The 22,859-nt window shown below is 42.4% G+C and overlaps 1 protein-coding gene across 1 annotated transcript in view; it reads right to left on the reverse strand.

Moving 5' to 3' along the window:
• Positions 1-1,712: 1,712 nt before the first annotated feature.
• Positions 1,713-22,859, reverse strand: part of ascc3 (activating signal cointegrator 1 complex subunit 3) — a 202,833-nt gene continuing 181,686 nt past the window's right edge. The window contains exons 37-42 of the mRNA XM_080039406.1: positions 16,911-17,135; positions 7,178-7,329; positions 6,370-6,520; positions 4,047-4,253; positions 3,420-3,595; positions 1,713-2,546 (exon numbers count right to left, since the gene is read on the reverse strand). Coding sequence (XP_079895532.1) covers positions 2,396-2,546; positions 3,420-3,595; positions 4,047-4,253; positions 6,370-6,520; positions 7,178-7,329; positions 16,911-17,135 — 1,062 coding nt within the window. The 3' untranslated portion in view covers positions 1,713-2,395. The remainder of the gene's footprint in view (positions 2,547-3,419; positions 3,596-4,046; positions 4,254-6,369; positions 6,521-7,177; positions 7,330-16,910; positions 17,136-22,859) is intronic.

Here is a 22,859-nt window from a genome sequence, read left to right on the forward strand (position 1 = left end):
AGATCCTGCAGACCCTGCAGACTATTTGACCTCAAGTTTCCCCTACTGCTGCAGTACTTCAAGGTGTTGCAGTTGGTTTAGACAGGGGCATGGAACGGACAGGTTACACTGTACAGAATGATCTGGGGTGTGGCTGTGGTGTCCCTGGACAGGCGCAGGGACACCAACAGAGAGGCTGAGGCTGCCTGGAGATGCTGAGCTCCTTCAGGGGTAAGCTGTGAACCTCTTCTGGCTGCCGGAACACCTGTATCCTGAATTTCTTTAGTTACAGGCCATCCACACCAAGAGCCTTGCTGTCCCGCGTGTAGATGACCCCAGCATTTGTGAGGCTGTCATACATTGCAATTGTAGACAGCTGCTAAAGACGAGAGTTTTTGAGTCAATATCAAGTCCACTTTGTGTTCTTTTTTAAGGAAAACCGTAACAGTGAAGTGTAAATCTACTTGAAAACAAAGAATATCGACGTTTAAATTGTAAATATATATAATTTGATTGACCTAAATTGAAAATATAAATGAGTGAAAAATAGTATAAGTAATGGTGGTACCACTACTTTCTTCTCATAATTCAACCAGAACAATGAAATACATCACAAATATTGAATACCTTTATCAATTTTAGCAGTAATACCGCCCACAGCAAAAATAAATACCTAAATATGCCATTTAAGTATAATGTAAACTGTTGTAAAGTCTCAAAACTGTCCAAAATTGGGCGTATGGCTAAATATGGACATATGGTCACATGTCCAATTGTTAGGTGAATAAATATGGTGCCTCTATTTTTCATGTTAAAATTTCTACTAACACTACACAAACAACCCCTATCTCAACATCTAACACAGCTATTCAACCATATAATGTGTGAGTTTCAACAACTTACCTTTGTTAGTTTTCATGTTGGCCCCGTGAGCATGGAAGCTTGTACAGGCCGATCATGGTACTGCATGGACTTTTGTGGCACAAACACCAAACACCAAAGTTTGTCGAAGTCACTTGACTAACTGTGACATAGCCTGGTCTCTCCATATTGGCTGGGAGAAATATGTGTTAATAGATAGGTTTGGTGAGGCTTTTAATGTAGTCAACCTAAGTTACCATATATGGTTCCTCGCCCTATAAAGGGAGGATTCAAACTTGTTTTGGGATTCTTGACGGATTTATCTTCCACAACATGTCTTCTTTCATACTAGTTTAAATCAAAGGTCCAAAATGTACATTTAGGACTAAACCTTGTCTGTTTGCATCTTTATATTTCCATTATCTCAACATTAGTTTTTTTGCAATAATCTGAACCAAAAACATTACAAAATGCGTTGCTCATATGTTAATTGTCTGATTCATGATACATTTTGTTCTTAGAAACAAGCTGAAAATGCAGTTTTAACACCCATACGTAGTATTTTCATACATAGTATTTTTTTGAATCTATACAATTATCAAAGGATTTTCCCAAAACATGTTCTGTAAAAACTTTGGACTCTGATATGTTGCAAAAAATGAAATAAAGATTTTAACTCTGGCTTTATCCAACATCTAGATTCATTAAAGAGGTGCAAATGTACCCTTATCTGTATGTCTACCATGGCTTTAGTGTAGTTAGTAAGCAAAGATACTCTATGTGCTAATGTGTTGGTGGAAGCATTCACAGGACAAAAAGCACAAGGAGGATGAGGAAGTTGGTCTTTGAGTGAAAGAATGCTTTTATTTAGAAGCTGAACTTCTCAATCCAATGCGTTTACCAGCAGTAACACAAACTCACTGAAACACACTGTCAACATGTTCCACCATTGCTCCCCTGTAGAACTGTAAATCAATCACAATATTTTAGGATATGAACACCGTGTCAGGTTTAAACAGAAGTAGTCTGGTAGTGTCACTGTCTGCCGTGGACTGAACACACTGCTGCTCTCCCTCACAATCTTGTCAGCTGGGGACAGCTAGGAGGAGCTGACAGAGATTTTTTTCCCACGAGTTTTCAGATTTTTTCTGTATTTTTTTTGACACATTTCCTCCCTTTGGCAAATCCTTTGCTAAATGTCCAATGCGGCTGCAGCGGTTGTTATGAGATGCTTTGGTTCAGAGATCTCTGTGAGGCTCTATTTCTGTCCTATTGTTTCTGACGTTTTTTATTGTTTACTTCAGTAAGAGCTGAAAGTCACTGCCAATGTGAGACATGACTCATTAAAACAGAAGTACATAAGGATAGCTCATACAAAGTTTGTACAGCTAAAAAAGATTAAGGGAGATTTCAACACGTCATTGTAAAATAATCACTGGAATGCACTTGATGGTCACATTTCAGTGACACCTGACAGTCTAAAAGGTGGCAGAAAGGACTGTGCTGTAGATTGCTCACACTGCAGACTGCTGTATAATTGTTACGGTGGTGTGTCTCAGCGGCTGAGGGCTAGCTTAGCCACGGAGTCAGACACCTCTGTGTTGACCTGAGCAGAGATGCTAGGAGCCGTTACATTGAGGTGGATGTCGTACTGCTGGTCCAGGCCCAGGTAGCTGTCACTCATCAGGTACAGTGTGTAGATGCACCTGAAAGCACAAGGGAGAGATGGCTCAGCTAACCATGAGCATGGATACACAGGGCTGAAAGGAAAATAAAGTGGCTACATTTATTCCACACACAGTATACAAATATATATACAGCTCCAGAAAAAAAATTAAGAGACCAGTCTGGATTTTTCTTAAATCTTCACCTCTACCTAACTTAGTGAAAATGCTCTTAATGACAGAAAATGTATCGGAATTAGGTAGAAATGCTGTCAGTAGTATTATAAAACCAAAATGTTCATTCTACTCAAACATTATGCCTATACATAGTAAAACGAGAGACACTGAACATTTGGAGTGGGCTCTTATTTTTTTCCAGAGCTGTATATTGGGTACGGATATAAGCGAGCCTAACTGCTCTAAGCCGCTCCCATTTTCGGTACTCCTCCGTTGGGGTACCAGCCGCCTGAAAGGGTGCCGAAAAGGTGGAGCTACACACTGCCGTCCGTTGATTGGTCGAAAGAATCATATCCGCCGTGTGTAGTCACCTCGGCAAGAGTGAAGAGAGTCTTGTGTTTTGGCGAAAAATGTGAGCACAGCACTGTTTATTGTGTGGTGATTTTCCTCATCATTAAATTAATCTGTTAGTTTAACCCATATTCTGGCGGCGGCTATCGCAGTCCAGCCTAAACCCCGCCCTACCAGTAAGGGTAGGGTCGGCGGTGGAAACACCACAGAGATTCTTAAAAGCGAGCTGTCCCGCTCTGAGCCGATCCGACCCGACCCGCTCTACTTGGTGGAAACAAGGCATAACTCAATGATTGTGTCAGGCTAAGGGTGCAGTTCAACTTGTCTGACCCATCCCCTATATAAGGAGTGTACGGTGAAAGTGTGTGTGTATGTACGGCTGCTTACTTTCCAGTCTTCTCCGGTGTGTAGAAGGCCACAGACACAGCTGTGTGGTTGCGTACGTATCCCACCCTCTTGACAGCCAGCAGCTCCCTGCGATCCACCTCACCCATGACCAGGAACCAGCCCTCATCCTTGGGCTTGGTGAACCGCGGAGCCTGGGCCTTGCTGTCCTGCTTTCTCTGGACAAACGAACACACACACACACACACACACACACACACACACACACACACACACACACACACACACACACACACACACACACACACACACACACACACACACACACACACACACACACACACACACACACACACACACACACACACACAACGTGGTAAATAACCAAGTCCCAGCAAGCACACGGGAGCCTTAAGTGATTTTGTAAAGTTAATCTTTTGACCTGCTGCCCTTGACTACCAGTGTTTGAGCTAAGCTAACCTGGGCGAGCGACCTTTGCCCATTTCTATATTAAAAAATGCACACACAGTTACAAGAGCGGTTTTTGTCGCCTTTTAAGCCAGAAAATGAGTAAAAAATCTAAAAAAAACTCAATGTTGAACTATTCCTTTAGGGTAACTGTAAGTGAAGCCGATTTAACTGTCAGATCCTACTCTTCCACACACTGACCCTCTGTTGGCCCACGTTGACTCTTCTCAGTGCCACCTGCAGCACATACTCCTGGTCAGCGTGGACATCCATCCAGCTGCTGTCCTGTCTCAGGTTGAGTCCTCCTTGGGGCAGGGGCCGCTCTGTCTGCTGCTGGCTCTGCTGCCACCAGCCCTTCACACTCAGATGGACCTCCAGCACAGGCAGGCCACTCACAAAGGACCAGGCCTGAGCAGGGAGACAGGAGAGGGGGCAAGGGTTAGCAAGGGCATGCCCCCTTATGAAAAACATTTCTTACCACTGTTCAACATGGAAAGGATCACATATGATGGGATAGTTTGCCTGGCTCCACCTCAATGTTAAACACACTCCCTGTGTTCACTTCCCAATACTTCCTATTTAGTATGGTTGAAACACATTTAGGATGTCCCAATTATTATGGTCAGTTGCAGCATGATTAAAAATACCCGGATGCCCTACTACATCCGGTGGAGATTTTTAGTGTTGAAATCAGCATGCTATTTGGGTGATTCCGACCCACAATCCAGTGTTTGGAAGTGACGTCACATCGACGGAGCCTCTGTATGAATACAACCAGGTATGCAAATATACTGTATAAGCAAGAGGCAAGATCAAGGTGCAATGTTATGATGAAATAAATAAGTAAAGGTATGTCCCAACAGTATGCATACTGCATGCCATCTAGAGTATTTTTATGATCAGCAGTAGTACTGTATGTAGAATAGAAAAAAGTAAAGAGTATGCGATTTTGAACGCAGCCTTAAATAGAAACCAGACCAGTGGAAATGGAACGGATGCCAACTATCTCAGTTGGACTGAATATACTGTAATTTGCAGTCTGCAAACACGTGAATACGTCTAATATGAGACTGTTACGTACAAGATATCAGAGAAATACATAATGGAATGAGTCCAAGATTTATTTATTATAACTATGATTTCTTCCAGTCATTGGTGTGCACTTATCACTCAAATCAGCTTGTTGAGAAAGGCTTTTAGTTGGGGTCCATTTTGGGTTCACACTGGCAAATTCATCACAAGTGACAAACAGCAAATCATTCTGCACTGTACTGGCCCATGTGTGTGTTTTAAACATCTCAGTTGATGAGAACCAACGTATACATTAGTAACGAGAATACACACACTTTACCAAGTCACTGAGGTTACCAGATGATCATGCTCAAATACATAGATATGAGATACTTTAAGTAGTATTTTAGTGTTTGAATTGATGTCAAATCACACAGTAACCAGAGTTGGTCCTGTAGTTGGTCTGCCTTGAGTTCCTCACTATTGACAAGGAAGCGCTTTTTAGGTTTGCTATGGTCAGCTGTGCTACAGTAAGTCTCAGGAGCCACTTCAGGGTTTTTATGGAGAATTTATCATTTGGTTCATTAAACCCAAAACCTCCACCTTAGGGAAGACACAAGACATACAAAGATTAAAGGTATAGGGAGAATGACATACCTGATTGGTGTGTGGGTGTGTGTGTGTGTGTGTGTGTGTGTGTGTGTGTGTGTGTGTGTGTGTGTGAGAGAAAAAAGGCTCTCCGTATCACCCGGCAAAAGCTATTTATGTGAGGATTACTGTGACTGAGCCAGTCAGACAGGAACGCTGCTGCACATCTAATTATTTCATTATGACGGCTGCCTCTGTGTGTGTGTGTGTGTGTGGGGGGGGGGGGGGGCAGAGTGGGGGGGGGTACTGATTGGGTGAAAGCACAGGGCCTGCCTCTGTGCCCGGACACTCTCATTACTGCTCCAATTAGCACTTCAATTGGAGCTGTAAACCCTTTCAATGGGGCCGTAATTGGGGATCCTGGAGGTAACTGGGGGGGCGGCTGTGGCGAAGTGGATAGGGTGATGGACCCGCAACCATAGGGTCGGTGGCTCGATCCCCTGTCCCCCGCCACATGTCCAAGTGTCCCTGAGCAAGATGCTGCTATCGGTGTATGAAAGGGTGCTCTAGTTGTAAGTCGCTTTGGTTAAAAGCGTCTGCTAAATGACATGTAATTTAATGTGATGTTATGTAATGTAACTGGGGCCAGAGTAGCAAGACTGCCAATGGCACTTCACTGATAATGGTGTGTGTGTGTGTGTGTTTGTCAGATAGTGTTTGATCTCCATGCACTAAACATGTAAGAAGGCCTATTTTTAAGATCATTTAAAATATACAGTATTAAAGTGCTCGCAATTAAAAGTATTTTTTCCCGTTATTTTTTTATTCTGTATGAAACCAACATTCCCCCAAATCACATCGTTGAATGGCCTGTCATTAACCCCATAATGTGCTCTAGATGTAATCCTGTGTGTAATAATCTTACCTGTGAAATCTGACTGGGTGTGAGCTCTTGGCCGACGATAGAAGCGAACACACTCTGCTGTCCGTTGCAGGCGGCGATCAGCTCAGGGAGGCCTTCGATTGGCCCGTTGAAGCCTCCACGCTCGCCCCGCCCCTTCCTGTCTGACCACTTCCTGTGGAGTTAAGAAAATAGCTTATATAGGCTGTGTTCGTAAAGCCATACTAACGTCCTCCCTCCTACATACTCAACATGTATATACTCTATACTGTCAAATTAACAATCGATTGTGTATGCGAGGTTCGTAGAAACATTCACACTGAAGTATACTCAAGCAATAAAGAATTTCTTCTTCTTCTTAGAAGTTTCTGGCCGTTTAGACGCTGTTTAGCGTATTACCACCGATATTTTGTTAAAATGCCAATGAACTGAATTTTTTTTTTTTACCATCATGTGAAAATTTCATCTTGTTAAAACTTGGTATCGAAAAAAAGTATGGTTCAGGAACCGGTATGGGAGTGAAGGTATGGGTATGGAAAAGGGAAACTTGTTAACGCTGGCCAACCCTATCTTATGCTGCGTCCACACCAAACGCGACAACCGCGTGATAATCACCGCGGGACCTCACGTGAAAAATTTGCATGAGATTAATATTTTCAACTCACGCGAATTTTGCGTGTTCGCGCCGCGCCAAACGGACCATTCGCGCCGCGCGAGAAGCATTCGCGTCTATTTGCGTCTGTGCATTGACTTTGTATGCAAAGTGACCGCCCCTTCCGCCCCAAACGCGTTTGGTGTGGATGCAGCATTAGGCTGTGTGCTGTGTGTTCACCTGAAGAGGTAGAGATGTTGTTGCTCCACATGAGGCAGGGTCAGTAGTGAGGAGTCGTGCAGCCAGCGGCCCTGGATGATCATCTGGACCAGGTTACAGATCCCCAGGGCCGTCACCAGCCAGCCTTCATTAGCAGCTACATCCAGCATGGCCTAAGGGGAAGACAGTATGACATCAGAGATACACTATATTATCATATGCCGTCCCTAATTCACACTGCAAAAGACGTTTTGCTTTGTTTTTTCCCCCAGAAATAATTCATCACTTAACAAAATGGTAAATGGTAAATGTACTTGACTTACAGTATCTCACAAAAGTGAGTACACCCCTCACATTTCTTCAAATATTTCATTATATCTTTTCATGGGACAACACTGAATAAATGACACTTTGATACAATGTAAAGTAGCGTGTTTACAGCTTATATAACAGTGTAAATTTACTGTCCCCTCAAAATAACTCGACACACAGCCATTAATGTCTAAACTGCCGGTTACAAAAGTGAGTACACCCCTGAGTTAAAATGTCCAAATTGGGCCCAAAGTGTCAATATTTTGTGTGGCCACCATTATTTTCCAGCACTACCTTAACCCTCATGGGCATGGAGTTCACCAGAGCTTCACAGGTTGCCACTGGAATCCTCTTCCACTCATTCATGACAACATCATGGAGCTGGTGGATACTGGAGACCTTGCGCTCCTCCATCTCCTGTTTTAAGAAGCCCCAAAAATGCTCAATAGGGTTTAGGTCTGGGGACATGCTTGGCCAGTCCATAACCTTTACCCTCAGCTTCTTTAGCAAGCCAGTGGTCGTTCGGAGGGGTGTTTGGGGTCATTATCATGTTGCAGTACTGCCCTGCGGCTCAGTTTATGAAGGGAGGGGATCATGTTCTGCTTCAGTATGTCACAGTACATGTTAGCATTCAATGAACTGTAGTTCCCCACTGCTGGCAGCACTCATGCAGCCCCAGACCATGACACTCCAACCACCATGCTTGACTATAGGCAATACACACTTGTCTTTGTACTCCTCACCTGGTTGCCACCACACACACTTGACACCATCTGAACCAAATAAGTTTATCTTGGTCTCATCAGACCACAGGACATGGTTGCAGTGATCCATGTCCGTAGTCTGCTTGTCTTCAGCAAACTGTTTGTGGGCTTTCTTTTGCATCATCTTTAGAATAGGCTTCCTTCTGGGACGACAGCCATGCAGACCAGTATGATGCAGAGTGTGGCGTATGGTCTGAGCATTGACAGGTTGACCCCCAACCCCTTCAAGACCTGCAGCAATGCTGGCAGTATTCATACGTCTATTTTCCAAAGCCAACCTCTTGGTATGACGCTGAAAACGTGCACTCAACCTTCTTAAACTGGGCCGCAGGGCAGTATTGCAACATGATAATGACCCTAAACACACCTCCAAGACGACCAATGCCTTGCTAAAGAAGCTCAGGGTAAAGGTTATGGACTGGCCAAGCATGTCTCCAGCCATAAACCCTATTGAGCATCTTTGGGGCTTCTTAAAACGGGAGATGGAGGAGCGCAAGGTCTCTAATATCGACCAACTCTGTGATGTCGTCATGAATGGGTGGAAGAGGATTCCAGTGGGAACCTGTGAAGCTCTGGTGAACTCCATGCCCAAGAGGGTTAAGGTAGTGCTGGAAAATAATGGTGGCCACACAAAGTATTGACACTTTGGGCCCAATTTGGACATTTTTTCTTAGGGTGTACTCACTTTTGTTGCCTTCAGTTTAGACATTAATGGCTGTGTGTCGAGTTATTTTGAGGCGACAGTAAATTTACACTGTTATACAAGCTGTATACTGACTACTTTACATTATATCAAAGTGTCATTTCTTCAGTGTTGTCCCATGGAAAGATATAATGAAATATTTGAAGAAATGTGAGGGGTGTACTCACTTTTGTGAGATACTGTATATAGCGCTTTTTAGCTGATTTTCTCAGCCCCAAAGCCCTTTACATTTCTACCACATTCACCCATTCATACACACACAGACACCGATGGCAGTAGCTGCCATGTAAGGCGCACTCTGAACCATCAGGAGCAATGTGGGGTTCAGTGTCTTGCCCAGGAACACTTCGACATGTGGCGGGGAGACGGGGGATCGAACCTCTGACCCTGCACTCCAGTGGACGACCAACCTACCTACTTCGCCACTGCCGCCCAAAGACACAAGAGTCTCCAGTATGAGGCAAGCTGATACCACAGACCACAGATTTGTGATGTAGTGATTATGTGCACGTTCTAAGATACAGCTAAAATCAGAGCTTCCTCCATTTTCAAATCAGTACCTCCAACTTCACAGAGACTGCAGGTGTGATTAAGATGTCTGGACCTGGACAAGAGGACAGGACTACACATGTAAAGGCCAGGACACACCGGCCAGATAATCGCCGTCGTAGTGTCGGTAGGGGGTCGGGACACGAATCTGTTTGGTGTGTGCCGTGACGTCGGCCGACGTAGAGGTCGTCATGTTCAATCGGCGGCCGACTGTCTTTCATTTGGAGCAATTTGATTGGTGGAGGGCTAGCGAATCAGTGAAGCCCGGAAGTGAGGCGGGTAGCACAAACAGCTAACAACAGCTAGCCATCGTTTTAATGTGTTTGTTCGTTTCGTTTTGAGAGTACTCGCATGCATCAACCCTTGTTGACTGCTCGACACCATGCTCGACACTCTCTGCTAAAAATTGTGCTCTTATGGTCCATAAATATAAATACGTATTTCTATCTATGTTTATGCTCTATAGAGCTGTCCCATCATTTCCGGCTTTCGTATTTTTTCGGGCCACAATACAGATTAGCGCCGCCTGCTGTTGTGGAGACATTACGTCCCGTGCAAGCGCGTACGGAAAATAAGCAGTCGTCTCGGTGTGTTTTTTGGCCGCGACGGGAAGACTGGAGCTTCCTGAAACGGCGACTCCATTTTTTGGGTAGTCGGAACGAGTCGGACTGGTGTGTCCTCCTGGCCTTAACATGAAGGCTGTCTACAGGAAAGGACAGAGCAGACTCTACTTCATGGGGAAGCTTGGATCCTTCAATGTACAACAAGATGTTGTATATCTTAAACCAGTCTGTTGTGAATAGTGCAGTTTTCCATTCATCCATCCACCCAAGCATCCATCCACCCATCCATCCATCCATCAAATCATCCATTCGTCCATCCACCCATCCATCCATCCATCCATCCATCCATCCATCCATCCATCCATCCAACCATCCACCCAAGCATCCATTCATCTATCCATCCAAGCATCTATCCATCCATCCATCCATCCATCCATCCATCCATCCATCCATCCATCCATCCATCCATCCAACCAACCATCCATCCATCCATCCATCCATCCATCCAACCATCCACCCAAGCATCCATTCATCTATCCATCCAAGCATCTATCCATCCATCCATCCATCCAACCAACCAACCAACCAACCAACCAACCAACCAACCATCCATCCAACCATCCACCCAAGCATCCATTCATCTATCCATCCAACCATCCATCCATCCATCCATCCATCCATCCAACCATCCACCCAAGCATCCATTCATCTATCCATCCAACCATCCATCCATCCATCCATCCATCCATCCATCCATCCATCCATCCATCCATCCAAGCATCTATCCATCCATCCATCCAACCAACCATCCATCCATCCATCCATCCATCCAACCATCCACCCAAGCATCCATTCATCTATCCATCCATTCATCTATCCATCCAAGCATCTATCCATCCATCCATCCATCCATCCATCCAACCAACCAACCAACCATCCATCCAACCATCCACCCAAGCATCCATTCATCTATCCATCCAACCATCCATCCATCCATCCATCCATCCATCCAACCATCCACCCAAGCATCCATTCATCTATCCATCCAACTATCCATCCATCCATCCATCCAACCATCCACCCAAGCATCCATTCATCTATCCATCCAACCATCCATCCATCCATCCATCCATCCATCCATCCATCCATCCATCCATCCATCCATCCAAGCATCTATCCATCCATCCATCCAACCAACCATCCATCCATCCATCCATCCAACCATCCACCCAAGCATCCATTCATCTATCCATCCAACCATCCATCCATCCATCCATCCATCCATCCAACCAACCAACCAACCATCCATCCATCCATCCATCCATCCATCCATCCATCCATCCATTCATCCATCTGAGGGTATCTCCTAACACCCTGATTGGTCAATCCTTGTTTTAAAGTTGTTATGCAGTATGAGGTTACATCAGAGAGCAGAAGAGTACACTTCATTTCCTTGTCCTAACAACACGGATGAAGCTCAGTGATGTAGTAACTTCTTGTGTGTCATGACACCAAGCTAATCCAACTCCATTTTAGACTAAATGACTACATATGGTCAGCACTGGAAATATGAAGCCACGATGCTTTACAGTTACTGTAGGTGATTGAATGTAAACCATCATCACCATAGTGTTCACCAACGTTGATAGAAAGAACTAGACACATTGACTTCGCTCAGCTTATTCTGGTCATTTCAATGAAATGAAATGATTTCTGTCAGGTCTAAATGAACAAAAACAAGTCTCAAAAGGAGAGTCACATCCTAACCCTCTAACCCTAACCCTCTAACTCCTTTTAGAGTCCACACTCAAGGACAATAAAATAAAGCAACAACAACTGTATGTAAAAGCTTCAAGAAGACACAAGTTACTTCATGTAAATATCAAAAAGTAACAATAGGCATCTGATGCAGTTTGCAAGTTGACAGCAGGACGGAAACAAAGAGGATCAAATCATAAACTGAAAAGTGACTGTTAGAATTTGTCTAGCCTTTCAAAGAGGTTTGAGGTGGCTGAACACAGCACAGACCAGACCTAGCAAAGGTAATCAAAATGCTAATGTAGTAGCAATTAAGACTGATTTACATTTCTCCGTAGATGCTTAAGCAAATTGACGAGAGAGTGTGGCTGAAAGGACAGCGGTGCTCGGGCCTAACAGCAACAGATTGAAGTGATGAAAATCATGTTAACGTGGGAAGCTGCTCCAGTACAAAAGGAAAAACATTCACTCCGATAATGCAGAAATAATCTTGTTTTAAAAGCATACACTTGCCCTGTGTTCCAATACCCATACTTCCCTACTATTTAGTATGCCAGAAAAAGATTTAGGATGTCCCAATACATGCATGTCAATTGTAGTATGCTGTAAATAGATAAATGCCCCACAAACTCCAATAGCATTTGAGTATTGGTCTTTATTCTTAACATTTCTTGACATAATGAAAAAAATATCCTCTTTATCTTTTGTTTTTTCTCTCCCGTGGCCCTTAAACTCTTGTGTAATTTAGTATGTAGTGTAGTAAAAAGAAAGTATGTGAATTGGAACACAGCCTTGGTTTGTTTTTATCTAAATCTTAGCGTATAATAGTTACTTGGCATGGTTTCCTTCGAGTAGAGTTCTTCATGGGTCCCCTCAGTTCCTCCAAGGACCTGAGCCCAAACCCCAGTCAGACTGGGTCCACACATTGAATGAGTTCTAATGGGATTTCATTGCCACAGGGTCTTCGGTCTGTTTGGCAATATGTTTGACACCCCACAGGATCAGAGCTGTTACCACTAACTTCATTCACATGTGTGTGTTATCATACCAGATGAATAGCCCTGTTAGCTGTGTATTGGTGTGTACTGGTTACACACATTCATGCCCTAAACCTTCAGTTCTACCTCATGCTTAGGAGTGAGCTGTGTAGACCACACTCAAGGCTGTCTGTCTGTCCTCTTCCAGTTTTCCCTGGTGGAGACGAGACGGTGTGGATCAGGTCCTCTGGCAGTATCTGAAGTCCTCCTGCATCCACACTATTCACATTTCATATTTTAATTTAGTATTACCATGTAAACATCTGGTCAACGATTGACTCCTTTATGATGTTCTCTACTTGACATCTATTGCAGCATGTCCGTCCTGGGAGTGGGATCCCTTACTCTGTCAACTCTCCCTGAGGTTTCTCAATTTTTTAAATCGCGATAAAGGGTTTTTTACTGGGAGTTTTTTCTCAGCCGAGCTAAGGGTCTAAGAGCAGGGTGTCGTACTGTATGGAATGTAAAGCCCACTGAGGCAAATGTCTATTTGTGATATTGGGCTATACAAATAAAACTGATTTGATTTGATTTGAAAGACTGTGCAGATTAGCACAGTAAAGTGAAGGATTAGTAATACTCTGGTACTCCATTTGAAAACAGTCAATGTGAACCTGTCAATTCAAATGTTGTCCAGGGACAGATAGTCTGTCCAGCTATTGCATTCCCTACAATATGTGTAATGTAAGTCAAAACGAAAATATACATTAATCCAATAAAAAAGGCCGTAAAAGAAACTAAATAGCAGAACCATTTCAGTAAACGGTAGCAGCAGGACACCAGAGAAGTAACCACATCCATGAGCCATGCATTATCACTGCCAGATACACAGCATGGAAAATCACAAGCATATGTATGTACACACACACACACACACACACACACACACACACACACACACACACACACACACACACACACACACACACACACACACACACACACACACACACACACACACACACACACACACACACACACACACACACACACACACACAGCAAGTCTGAGCTGTGGCCAATGGCTAACAGGCGGTGAGACATGGTCTTAACTTCAAACAGTACATGCAGAGAAAACTGAAATTTAAAACACCAGATAGCATTTCACACCTTAGAAGCAAAGTAACCCGGATGGAAGATCTTTGATTGATAAAGTAATGGGGTTGTTGTTATCCATGTTACTGTCTAAGATAAGTTAAACCAGGGGCAAAGCACTGTGTTCTTTAATACCTTGTCTCCTGCTACCTTCCATATGAACAGTGAGCAGCACAGCCATTGTGCCTGCCAGACATAAACCTGGGTGTTAGATCTAAACTTCTAAGCATCATGTTATTTATGAGATGGATCGGCAAGTTCAACCACAAATCATCCACTAATCTTCAACATTCCCTTTATTCTGTGTGTCATCCATAGCACAGCAACACTTCACAAGATGTGCCCTTTTTTCATGTGCTGTACATTATCAGAATTGTGCATTATAATGTGAAACAGCCAATGAAATGCTTGTATTTCATGGTAACCCTGTGCAGGTGAACAGGTGTAAACCCCTTGGCCTTAGCTGTGCTAGGGAGGTGGTAATGAGTTGAAAGGATTGTGAAGTGATTGAAAAAGCTAATAAAAACTTTGATCTAGACACATATTTTTTGTAGTTTTTAAATTTTTGTATTCTGCTAAGCTTGATTAAATCAAACCAGGTAGACATTTGTCCATATAAGACATTTGACTTACTGAAAAAGGCTAAAGTCCACAAATTAGCAGTGAACAAATCCTACATTTCATTTTCCTTTATTTAACCTCGAAAGATCAATTGAGGGGTGACCCTCTTTTACAATGACGTCGAGTTTGTACAGATACACAATATACAATGAGAATACATAACAAGTTTACACACACACACACACACACACACACACACACACACACACACACACACACACACACACACACACACACACACACACACACACACACACACACACACACACACACACACACACACACAGACAACAACAATTTAAAACATTCAGATCAATTGAATGAGAGACATAATAGCCTAATTAAAACAGTTACAAGTGTAGAGGGGCTGATTCAAAATAATAATTTTAAATTGGTTAACAGTTATGAGTGTATTTATTTTAATTGTATGTTGTAGGCCGGGGGTCACTAACAGGCGGACCGCGGTCCGGGTCCGGACCCAGACGCCGTCCTATACGGACCCGGACCTGTAGTCAATCAATTATTTAAGTATTTAAAATTTTGACGGGGCGCTTCTATTTTGACCGGCGCAGCTTTTCTAGACTTTACGGTACTGGTTTAGCGAATCAGGAAATGCTTTCGAGTTAAGCCATCCCGCCTCCTGCTACTCAGGCAGCCAATCGAATCTGTGCATTCCCGGCTCAGGCTGGCTCACAGACAGAGACAGTGAGCTATCATGCGAGAGATGACAGAGAGAAGTGCAAGAATTACGAGAATTTCAGCGAAATAAGTCAGATTAGAGTGAGAAAGACAGCGGGAGGAGAGTGAGAGACAGCTTTCTCTCTCGCTCGCCCGCTCGCTCACCGGCTCCGTGTGTCGCGAGCGAGTTAACGAGCGATCAACAGCTGAGTTTTTTCCTATTATTTACTATCTATGGTTTTTTCCTCTTTTGTAAGACTGGTGAAAACCGGTCAAGGTGCAATCATGTGGACTCTCTATTACCCTGATGTAGACCTATGTGTGAATGACACAGACATAAGATTGACATAATCACCAATCGCCAGCAGCACTGCATCTACTGCCCACAACAGCAACAGGAAAAACATTATTTAAAAAAAAAATTGTATGTAGTTTCAATTATCTACATTTTAAGTTTTACATATTCTTAGTAATGGCAGAATTTATAAATACAGGTTAATTTTTTAGCAAAACATTTGGCAGTAGCCCCCACTAACATTAGCGAAAGCTAGTGGTCATCCGTCCCTCAGTCCAGTTATCTGGCTGCTAGCAAGTTATGTTGTTTTGTTAATTTTTCTATTCATCTTAACTATATTAAATGTTGACCTTTTCTTTTATTATTTTCCCCAGAATGCTCCGATTACATTCTAAAAACACACAAAAAAAATTACTGGGGGGGAAACCCCCAGACCCCCTACAGGGGTTTAGTTTCTGACATGTCACTTTTTCAGAGCTTTTCAAAATTGCAAAATAAAAATCCAGTATTAGACAAAGTGGGAGATTACTATGTTAAACAAACATAGTAGGTATAGTGAAGTTTAGAAATGATACATTGAAAATATTTCTCAAAATTATTTAATTTTTCAAAAATGAATTATATATTTTATCTTTATTTTAAGATTATTATTATATTTATTTTCACCATTTTATTTTTAAATGCAGCCCTTCTCTATGAAGAGATTAGTTTCAGTTGAGTCACTTAAATAATACATATATCTTCAGTATTATATATCTATAATTATTTAAAAGTGAGAATAAATATTGTTGAAATGTTTTTGAATTGTTCTTTCTATATTGATCTGACAGTCAGTTGTTAATTACATGCAGACGTTGATACAACTACTAGGCTACTTCACTATATATCACACTGAATCATAACGCAAGTTAGACATTATGATGTTCCGGACCTTTGCTTGAGGACATTTTCTCTAACTGGACCTATTTGAATTTTAGTTGAATACCCCTGTTGTAGGCTGTTCCAGGAGTCAGGGGCACTATGGCTAAAAGCGGTTTTACCAAGCTCAGACCGGGCATAGGGGACATATAACATGAGCATGTCAGTTGAGCGGGTTTGATAAAGCCCATCTGAAATAAGCAGCATTTCTGTCAAATATAGTGGTAGCTTTCCACTATAGCGTACAATTGAAAAGAAATACATTTTTTGGGCAAGCATTTATATATAAGGCAAAACTATTTTTTTCTGCTGGGCCCCACGGCAACAGTACAAGGCAGACTTCTGCTCCCCAAACTCCTCATAGTGACTGCGCTGATCAACACCTACATAAGGTAACACTTGCTGGTTTAGGTTTGCTCCATCAGAAGCAGTCAACACAGCTACACACACAGTGAATCCTACCTGACAGATTCGGATGGTGTTGTCGAGCGCTGTCTTGGTGTCGGTGCCGTAGTCGCTGCAGGGCAGCTGGGCGTGGCTGAAGTGTGCCTGCAGCAGCAGGTGTGTCTTGGTGTGTGCGCTGTCGTAGGAGTGGGGGTTGACCTGTAGGGGGAGCCCCTGGGCCAGCTGGCTGTTGAGCTGGTCCTCATTGTGTCTGACGGGCAGCTCAGCATACTCCTCTGCATCCTGACATTCAGACAAGTCAAACAGGAAGTCAATGGTTAATCCCATCATCTGTACTACTAACAGCTGCATTCACCTCCCCACCTCTTTCTGCTTTGTCCCTGGCTTGGAAACAGCTGTTCCCCTTTCTCCACAAAGACTGCCGGGAGGATTGTGACCAGACGTGATTAAGTTAAAAAAAAACAGCCCACCTGCTTATAAAAATCTACTAAGGGTTGGGATGATATTCTGAAATTCTTCAATTTCTTTGAAGTACATTTTTTAAGGCGAGACACGGCAGGCAGAAATATAGTAGCTTTGAGATATTTGCTTCAATAATAGTAAAAATGGGAAAAGGTCCAACATGTACATTTAGGTGTTTATGAGTGTCTGTTTGTGTCTGTATAGTTCTCCTTTACAACCATCTACAGCCATTATCTCAACATTTGTTGTTGTTGTTTTCAATACTCTGAACCATAATTGTCAACTTTTAAAGCACTTACATCAACTAAGCTTTCCATAATCATTCATGGCACTATTCTGAAGGTTACTACAGAAGGATTTGTTCGTATATCGTTAATTGTCTGTGCATTGTATTTTTGGTTTTATAAAATGACAAAAGGCTGTATCCAAAATCTGTTCTGTAAAAACTTTGGACACTTTTATGTTGCAGAAAATCAATTCATATTTTAAGTCTTTAACTAACATCTAGACATTTGTTTTTAAAGAGATGAAACATTTCAGATACTTAGTTAGATATTGTCAATTTTGCATATCTATTCATACATTTCTGAAAAAATTATATTACAAAAAATAATTGTTTTAATGTACGTAATCAATTGACAATGTTTCATAACGATATCTATACATTACAAATGTAACCCTATTCACCTACAGTATCTCACCTTTAGTGTAATAGGGCTTCACTAGGTAGATAACATTATGATTAACTGCCCATGGATCTGGCCTTTGTGCTGAGGCTGTGTGTTGAGCTTTGTTTGTGGCTTGTTACACGGGGAAGGAATGCAAAGACATGTATGGCTCCTCTGCTCTAATTCACTCCAGTTCAACTGTGGATAATGTAGTCCCATCAACAGGCATCGCTGAAGGCATTTGTCAAGAGCCTACACCCCCCTCCCCCCCCTGGCTTGAACCGGTAAGGCTCCATCCATCACTGACTGAGGCCAAGGTTTCAAACACCATGATATAAGAAAAGGACCTGAGAGGGTTGAGGGGCTGGGAGAAGGAATCATCTCTGAATGATGTATCTTTCAGCGTTGTTGTATCTGCATATGGATGTGCTGAAGAGAAGGACTATAGATCTTTAAGCAGACATAATCCAACATTTCCACACCTACAGTCAAGCCCGAAATTATTCATACCCCTGACAAATTTTGACTTTAAGTTACTTTTATTCAACCAACAAGTTTTTTTCTTGATTGGAAACGACACAGGCTTCTCCCAGAAGATAATAAGACCATGTACAAGAGGCATCATTGTGGAACATTTTTTTTCCAGCTTTTATTTACATTTGAACAAAAAGTGGCATGCCCAAAAGTATTCATACCCTTCTCAATAATCAATTTTAAAAGCCCTTATTGGCTATTACAGCAATCAAACGCTTCCTATAATTGCTGGCCAGCTTTTTGCATGTCTCCACTAGTATTTTTGCCCATTCATCTTTTGCAATGAGCTTCAACTCTTTCAGTTTGGAGGGTCTCACTGCTTTAGCTCCCTCCACTGATTCTGAATTGGATTGGATTGGAAAGTCAGGACTCTGGCTTGGCCACTGTAAAACGTTAATGTGTTTGTCCGCTAACCATTTCTTCACCACTTTTGCTTTAAAATAAAAGCTGAAAAATATTTTTTTCCACAATGATGCCTCTTGTTCATTGTCTTATTATCTTCTGGGAGAAGCCTGTGTCATTTCCAATCAAGAAAAAACTTGCTGGTTGGATAAAAGTAACTTTAAGTCAAAATTTGCCAGGGGTATGAATAATTTCGGGCTTGACTGTAACTCTCACTGTCTCTAGTAACATTTACCCACAACAGAGCAGGGACAAAGGCTATGGGAGAAAGGCTGGAGTATTAAAGCAGGGATTGGAAGGGAAAACAGGGGGTGTGCTGAAACCAGGTTTCTTAAGTGTAGTACAAGTACATTATTATGCTGCAATGGTTGATACTTAAAAGTTGTAAAATTGTTGGACTTTGTGAGGAAATATGTCGTTGCCCTCTCCTTTCCTCTGATTCCCTGATCTGGATAGATTCTGGTTGGTCAACGGTTACTGTGACCTACATTGTGAGGTCTCAGTGACCATGTGCCATAGTGTAGCTTCTTAGGAGCCTTACCTTCTTTAAAGCATTGCCCACCACCAGTGACAAACACAACAGAAAAATACAGAGACAAAGACAGACTTGTCTGGTGGTGTATCGCTCAGAAAGAGAAATGTAGGGGGAGGTAGGTGTAGCTCATTAGTGGGCAGTTGGGCACGCTACTGCAATTAGGGGAGGATGCCACTGGAGGAGCATGCCAGTGCTTTGTAGCTAACACAGGGGGAAATGGCTGGGGCAGGCTGGGGGTGACTGGCCTATTGTATGGCAGCTAGTTAGAGAGGGAGGGAGCCAGCCAGGCATAATATGCTTTGGTCTGCTTCCAACTACATGTGTGCAAAGGAGAGTGATGTTGACTGTCTGCTAGTAGCCCCCTCCCATCCATATGTTATCATTATTAAAGCTGGGTTCAAGCACTGCATGGACTTCCATGTGCCATATGGTGTAAAATAGAATGCTACAAAAATAAAAGCTAAACAACGTCTGTTAACATAAAGGTAATCCATATAGTGTGAAATAACAGCTTTAAATAGAGATTCTTTTGGCCACAACCTAATTGAGAGTAGAAGAACATGCTGTATTTCATGGGATGGGGAATCAACAAATAATGTATCCTATTCATTTTTTTTATATAGAAAGCCTGATATATCATATTCCTATATACCATAGAGCTCCATTGCTAACCAACATTAAAGGTGAAGTAAGCGATTTATTTATGTTAATATAAGTGTTAAATCGCTCTTTATTCATACAGTGATCACTTGTATAGTGTGCACATTTCATAAAGCCGATCGCTCAGTCAACTGCTCTGCATGTAATCGGCAAATAAACTTTTCGTGGATCCCACTAGTGATAACCAATAAGAAGAGAGAACACTACAAACCGGCACCCGTCTCACTGCTGGTACACGTGCAGAGCGACATATGGGTGAATGTGTATGCCCTACAATGGCGGAGCAGCTAAAAATCCTCCCCAATGTCTGTTTTGATGTTTTTTATCATGTTTTATCACACTTATGGATCTGAGATGATGCTAGATAACTCGCTGCTTGAAGACCGCAGTGCATTAATGTGGTGACGTGGGGACGAGGGAGGGGACTGCTAACTGCAGTCACTGACAGGAAGTTATCTAAACTGACCATTCCGCTTACTGAACCTTTAATAAACCCTAACTACAGCACAACGTGTGTTTACATTTGCCACTGAAAATAGACTAAAACATAACATTTCTAAGAATGATTAAAACTTACATTTAGTCAATGCCAGGGGAGAATACTGGTGTAACTATTTTTCCCCCCATATACCCTTACAATTTGTTTTCCAGTCCAGAAAAGCTAATAGACCCTTGATTTACTGAACACCAACAACAGTGCAATTGGGATCTAAATATCTTTGGAACCCATGTTTTTTTGGGCCCTTTTTTTTCCAAGTTTGAGAAATAGCACAAATAAAAAAATAGCACACCAGGCATGAAAGACCATTCAAACACACAGAGTTCACTCAGGACATCTGGCTCTACCAAATCAAGCTTTTATGCAGCAATTCCAAAGTGCAGTTGTTAGATGTTTAAAAAACACATGTCTTCAGCAGGAACTGTTGGCTTGACATGCAGGGTAGGGAAGTCAGAAAAGTACTGAGAGATGGACCAAAACACTGTTGGATTTTGGTCTATTCATTGGTTGTGCTGATACTATGAAAACATAAAATATCACCAGGCTAATCCTTTGACAACCCAGAGAGCACAGAACTCTGGATCAATACAGATTAAGGAATACATGTTGCATTGATTTCATTCAAATAAGTGCAGATTTTCATTAGGTAAAACAAATCTTATAGGGGAGAGTAGGGTGAGATGTGCCACTTTTTACTCAAAGTGACTTCAAAGTGAGGCCTTGACAGTAAAGTCTCCAACTCAAATATGTACATATATTTCAGGGTGTTGTGCATCCCTGGCAATAAAAACTTTGGATTTGGACTAAACTGTTTAAGAAATATAGCTTTCGGAAAGAAAGTTGTCTTGTGGCACAACTTGCCCCCGGTGTGGTGTAAGTTGTGCCACAAGAGAGAATACCATGGGGTAAATTGTGCCATTGATATATATCTCATAAACTGTAATGCAAGACAAATCCATAAGACAATTACTTATTTAAGGTTTATTTAAAGTAAATAAAGTAAATATTTTACAAAGATTGAAGGTCAATTTTCTTAAACAAGGCCTAGCAGATCTAGGTGGTTTTGCCTGCAAAGCTCACAATGACAAAGTCACCATCATCATCTTTCTTGCCATCTGAACTCTCATCAGTGGTGTGGTTAAGTGGAATGGAGATGACACTCTCTTCTGAGCTATTGTAGACAATCACTTTCTTTTGGTGACCAGCGTATACAGCCATGCCAATGGCACAACTCTCAGAAATTTACTTTGCACTAGCTGCTCTGCCCTTGTAGAACCAACTGCCACCTGGCATATGCGATTCCCTCTACATTTCTGCCTTTAAATCAAGGCTCAAAACCCATCTGTACACCCTGGTCTTTCCTCCCCATTAACTATATTACCTCTACACTACTAATTTTTGTTTATATGTGGATGTCTGGGCGTTATGTATTTTATTTTGGTTATTCTTATTTTAATTACATTTTTTACCTACTGAATGGTGAATGCACTATGTTCAGCACTTTGGACAGTGCAAACTGTTATAAATGTGCTTTTATAAATACATTTGACTGACTTACTTACTTATAACTCACCCCAGGCCTTCTGGCACAAATCACCCCAACCCCAGAATTTTGGATACTAAGCATGATGCAGCATTTTAGGGCTGACATCTTGCTAACTACTAGCCTGGCTCCGCCCGCCTACTTCCGGCCAAATTTAATTTTCCCTTCAGTAGTCAGTCTGGGTGTACAGTGCATTTCCCAGCTTTCGCCGGAGAATCTACAGTCGTCCAATCAGCGAACAGAGCGAGTGGCTGAGAACGATGACGTCGAAGTCGCGCTCCAGTTTCAGTTGAATGCTGCGTTCCTTTATACTCGGAAGAAGGAGATTTCCGACTTGATAGTTCCGAGTTCCGACCTGTCTGTGTTCCAGTGCATCTGCTCGCGAAAGTATGGACGCCTAAAACCTTTCTCGTCCAAATAACTAAACGTTAGGCTCTAACAAGTTACTGTTGCCAGGTACCGGTAGATTCATAGACTACAATATGTAGTGAAGTCGGAAATTTCCGAGTTCCCTGTCCAACTGGAACGCACCGTCAAAAGCGGCTCATGACACACGTGACGACCAAACGTGATGCGATTGGTTGGCTAATCCAGAGTGGCACTGGGCAGATCCAATAGTTTTAAACTTCGACAGACACCCGCCTCCAAGTGAGTGAACGTTTGCCAATTACAGCACTTCCAGACCTTCTGTACAAATGAAATG

The sequence above is a fragment of the Ammodytes marinus genome, assembly GCF_949987685.1.
Source record: "Ammodytes marinus genome assembly, chromosome: 13".
NCBI classification, from domain to species: Eukaryota; Metazoa; Chordata; class Actinopteri; order Uranoscopiformes; family Ammodytidae; genus Ammodytes; species Ammodytes marinus.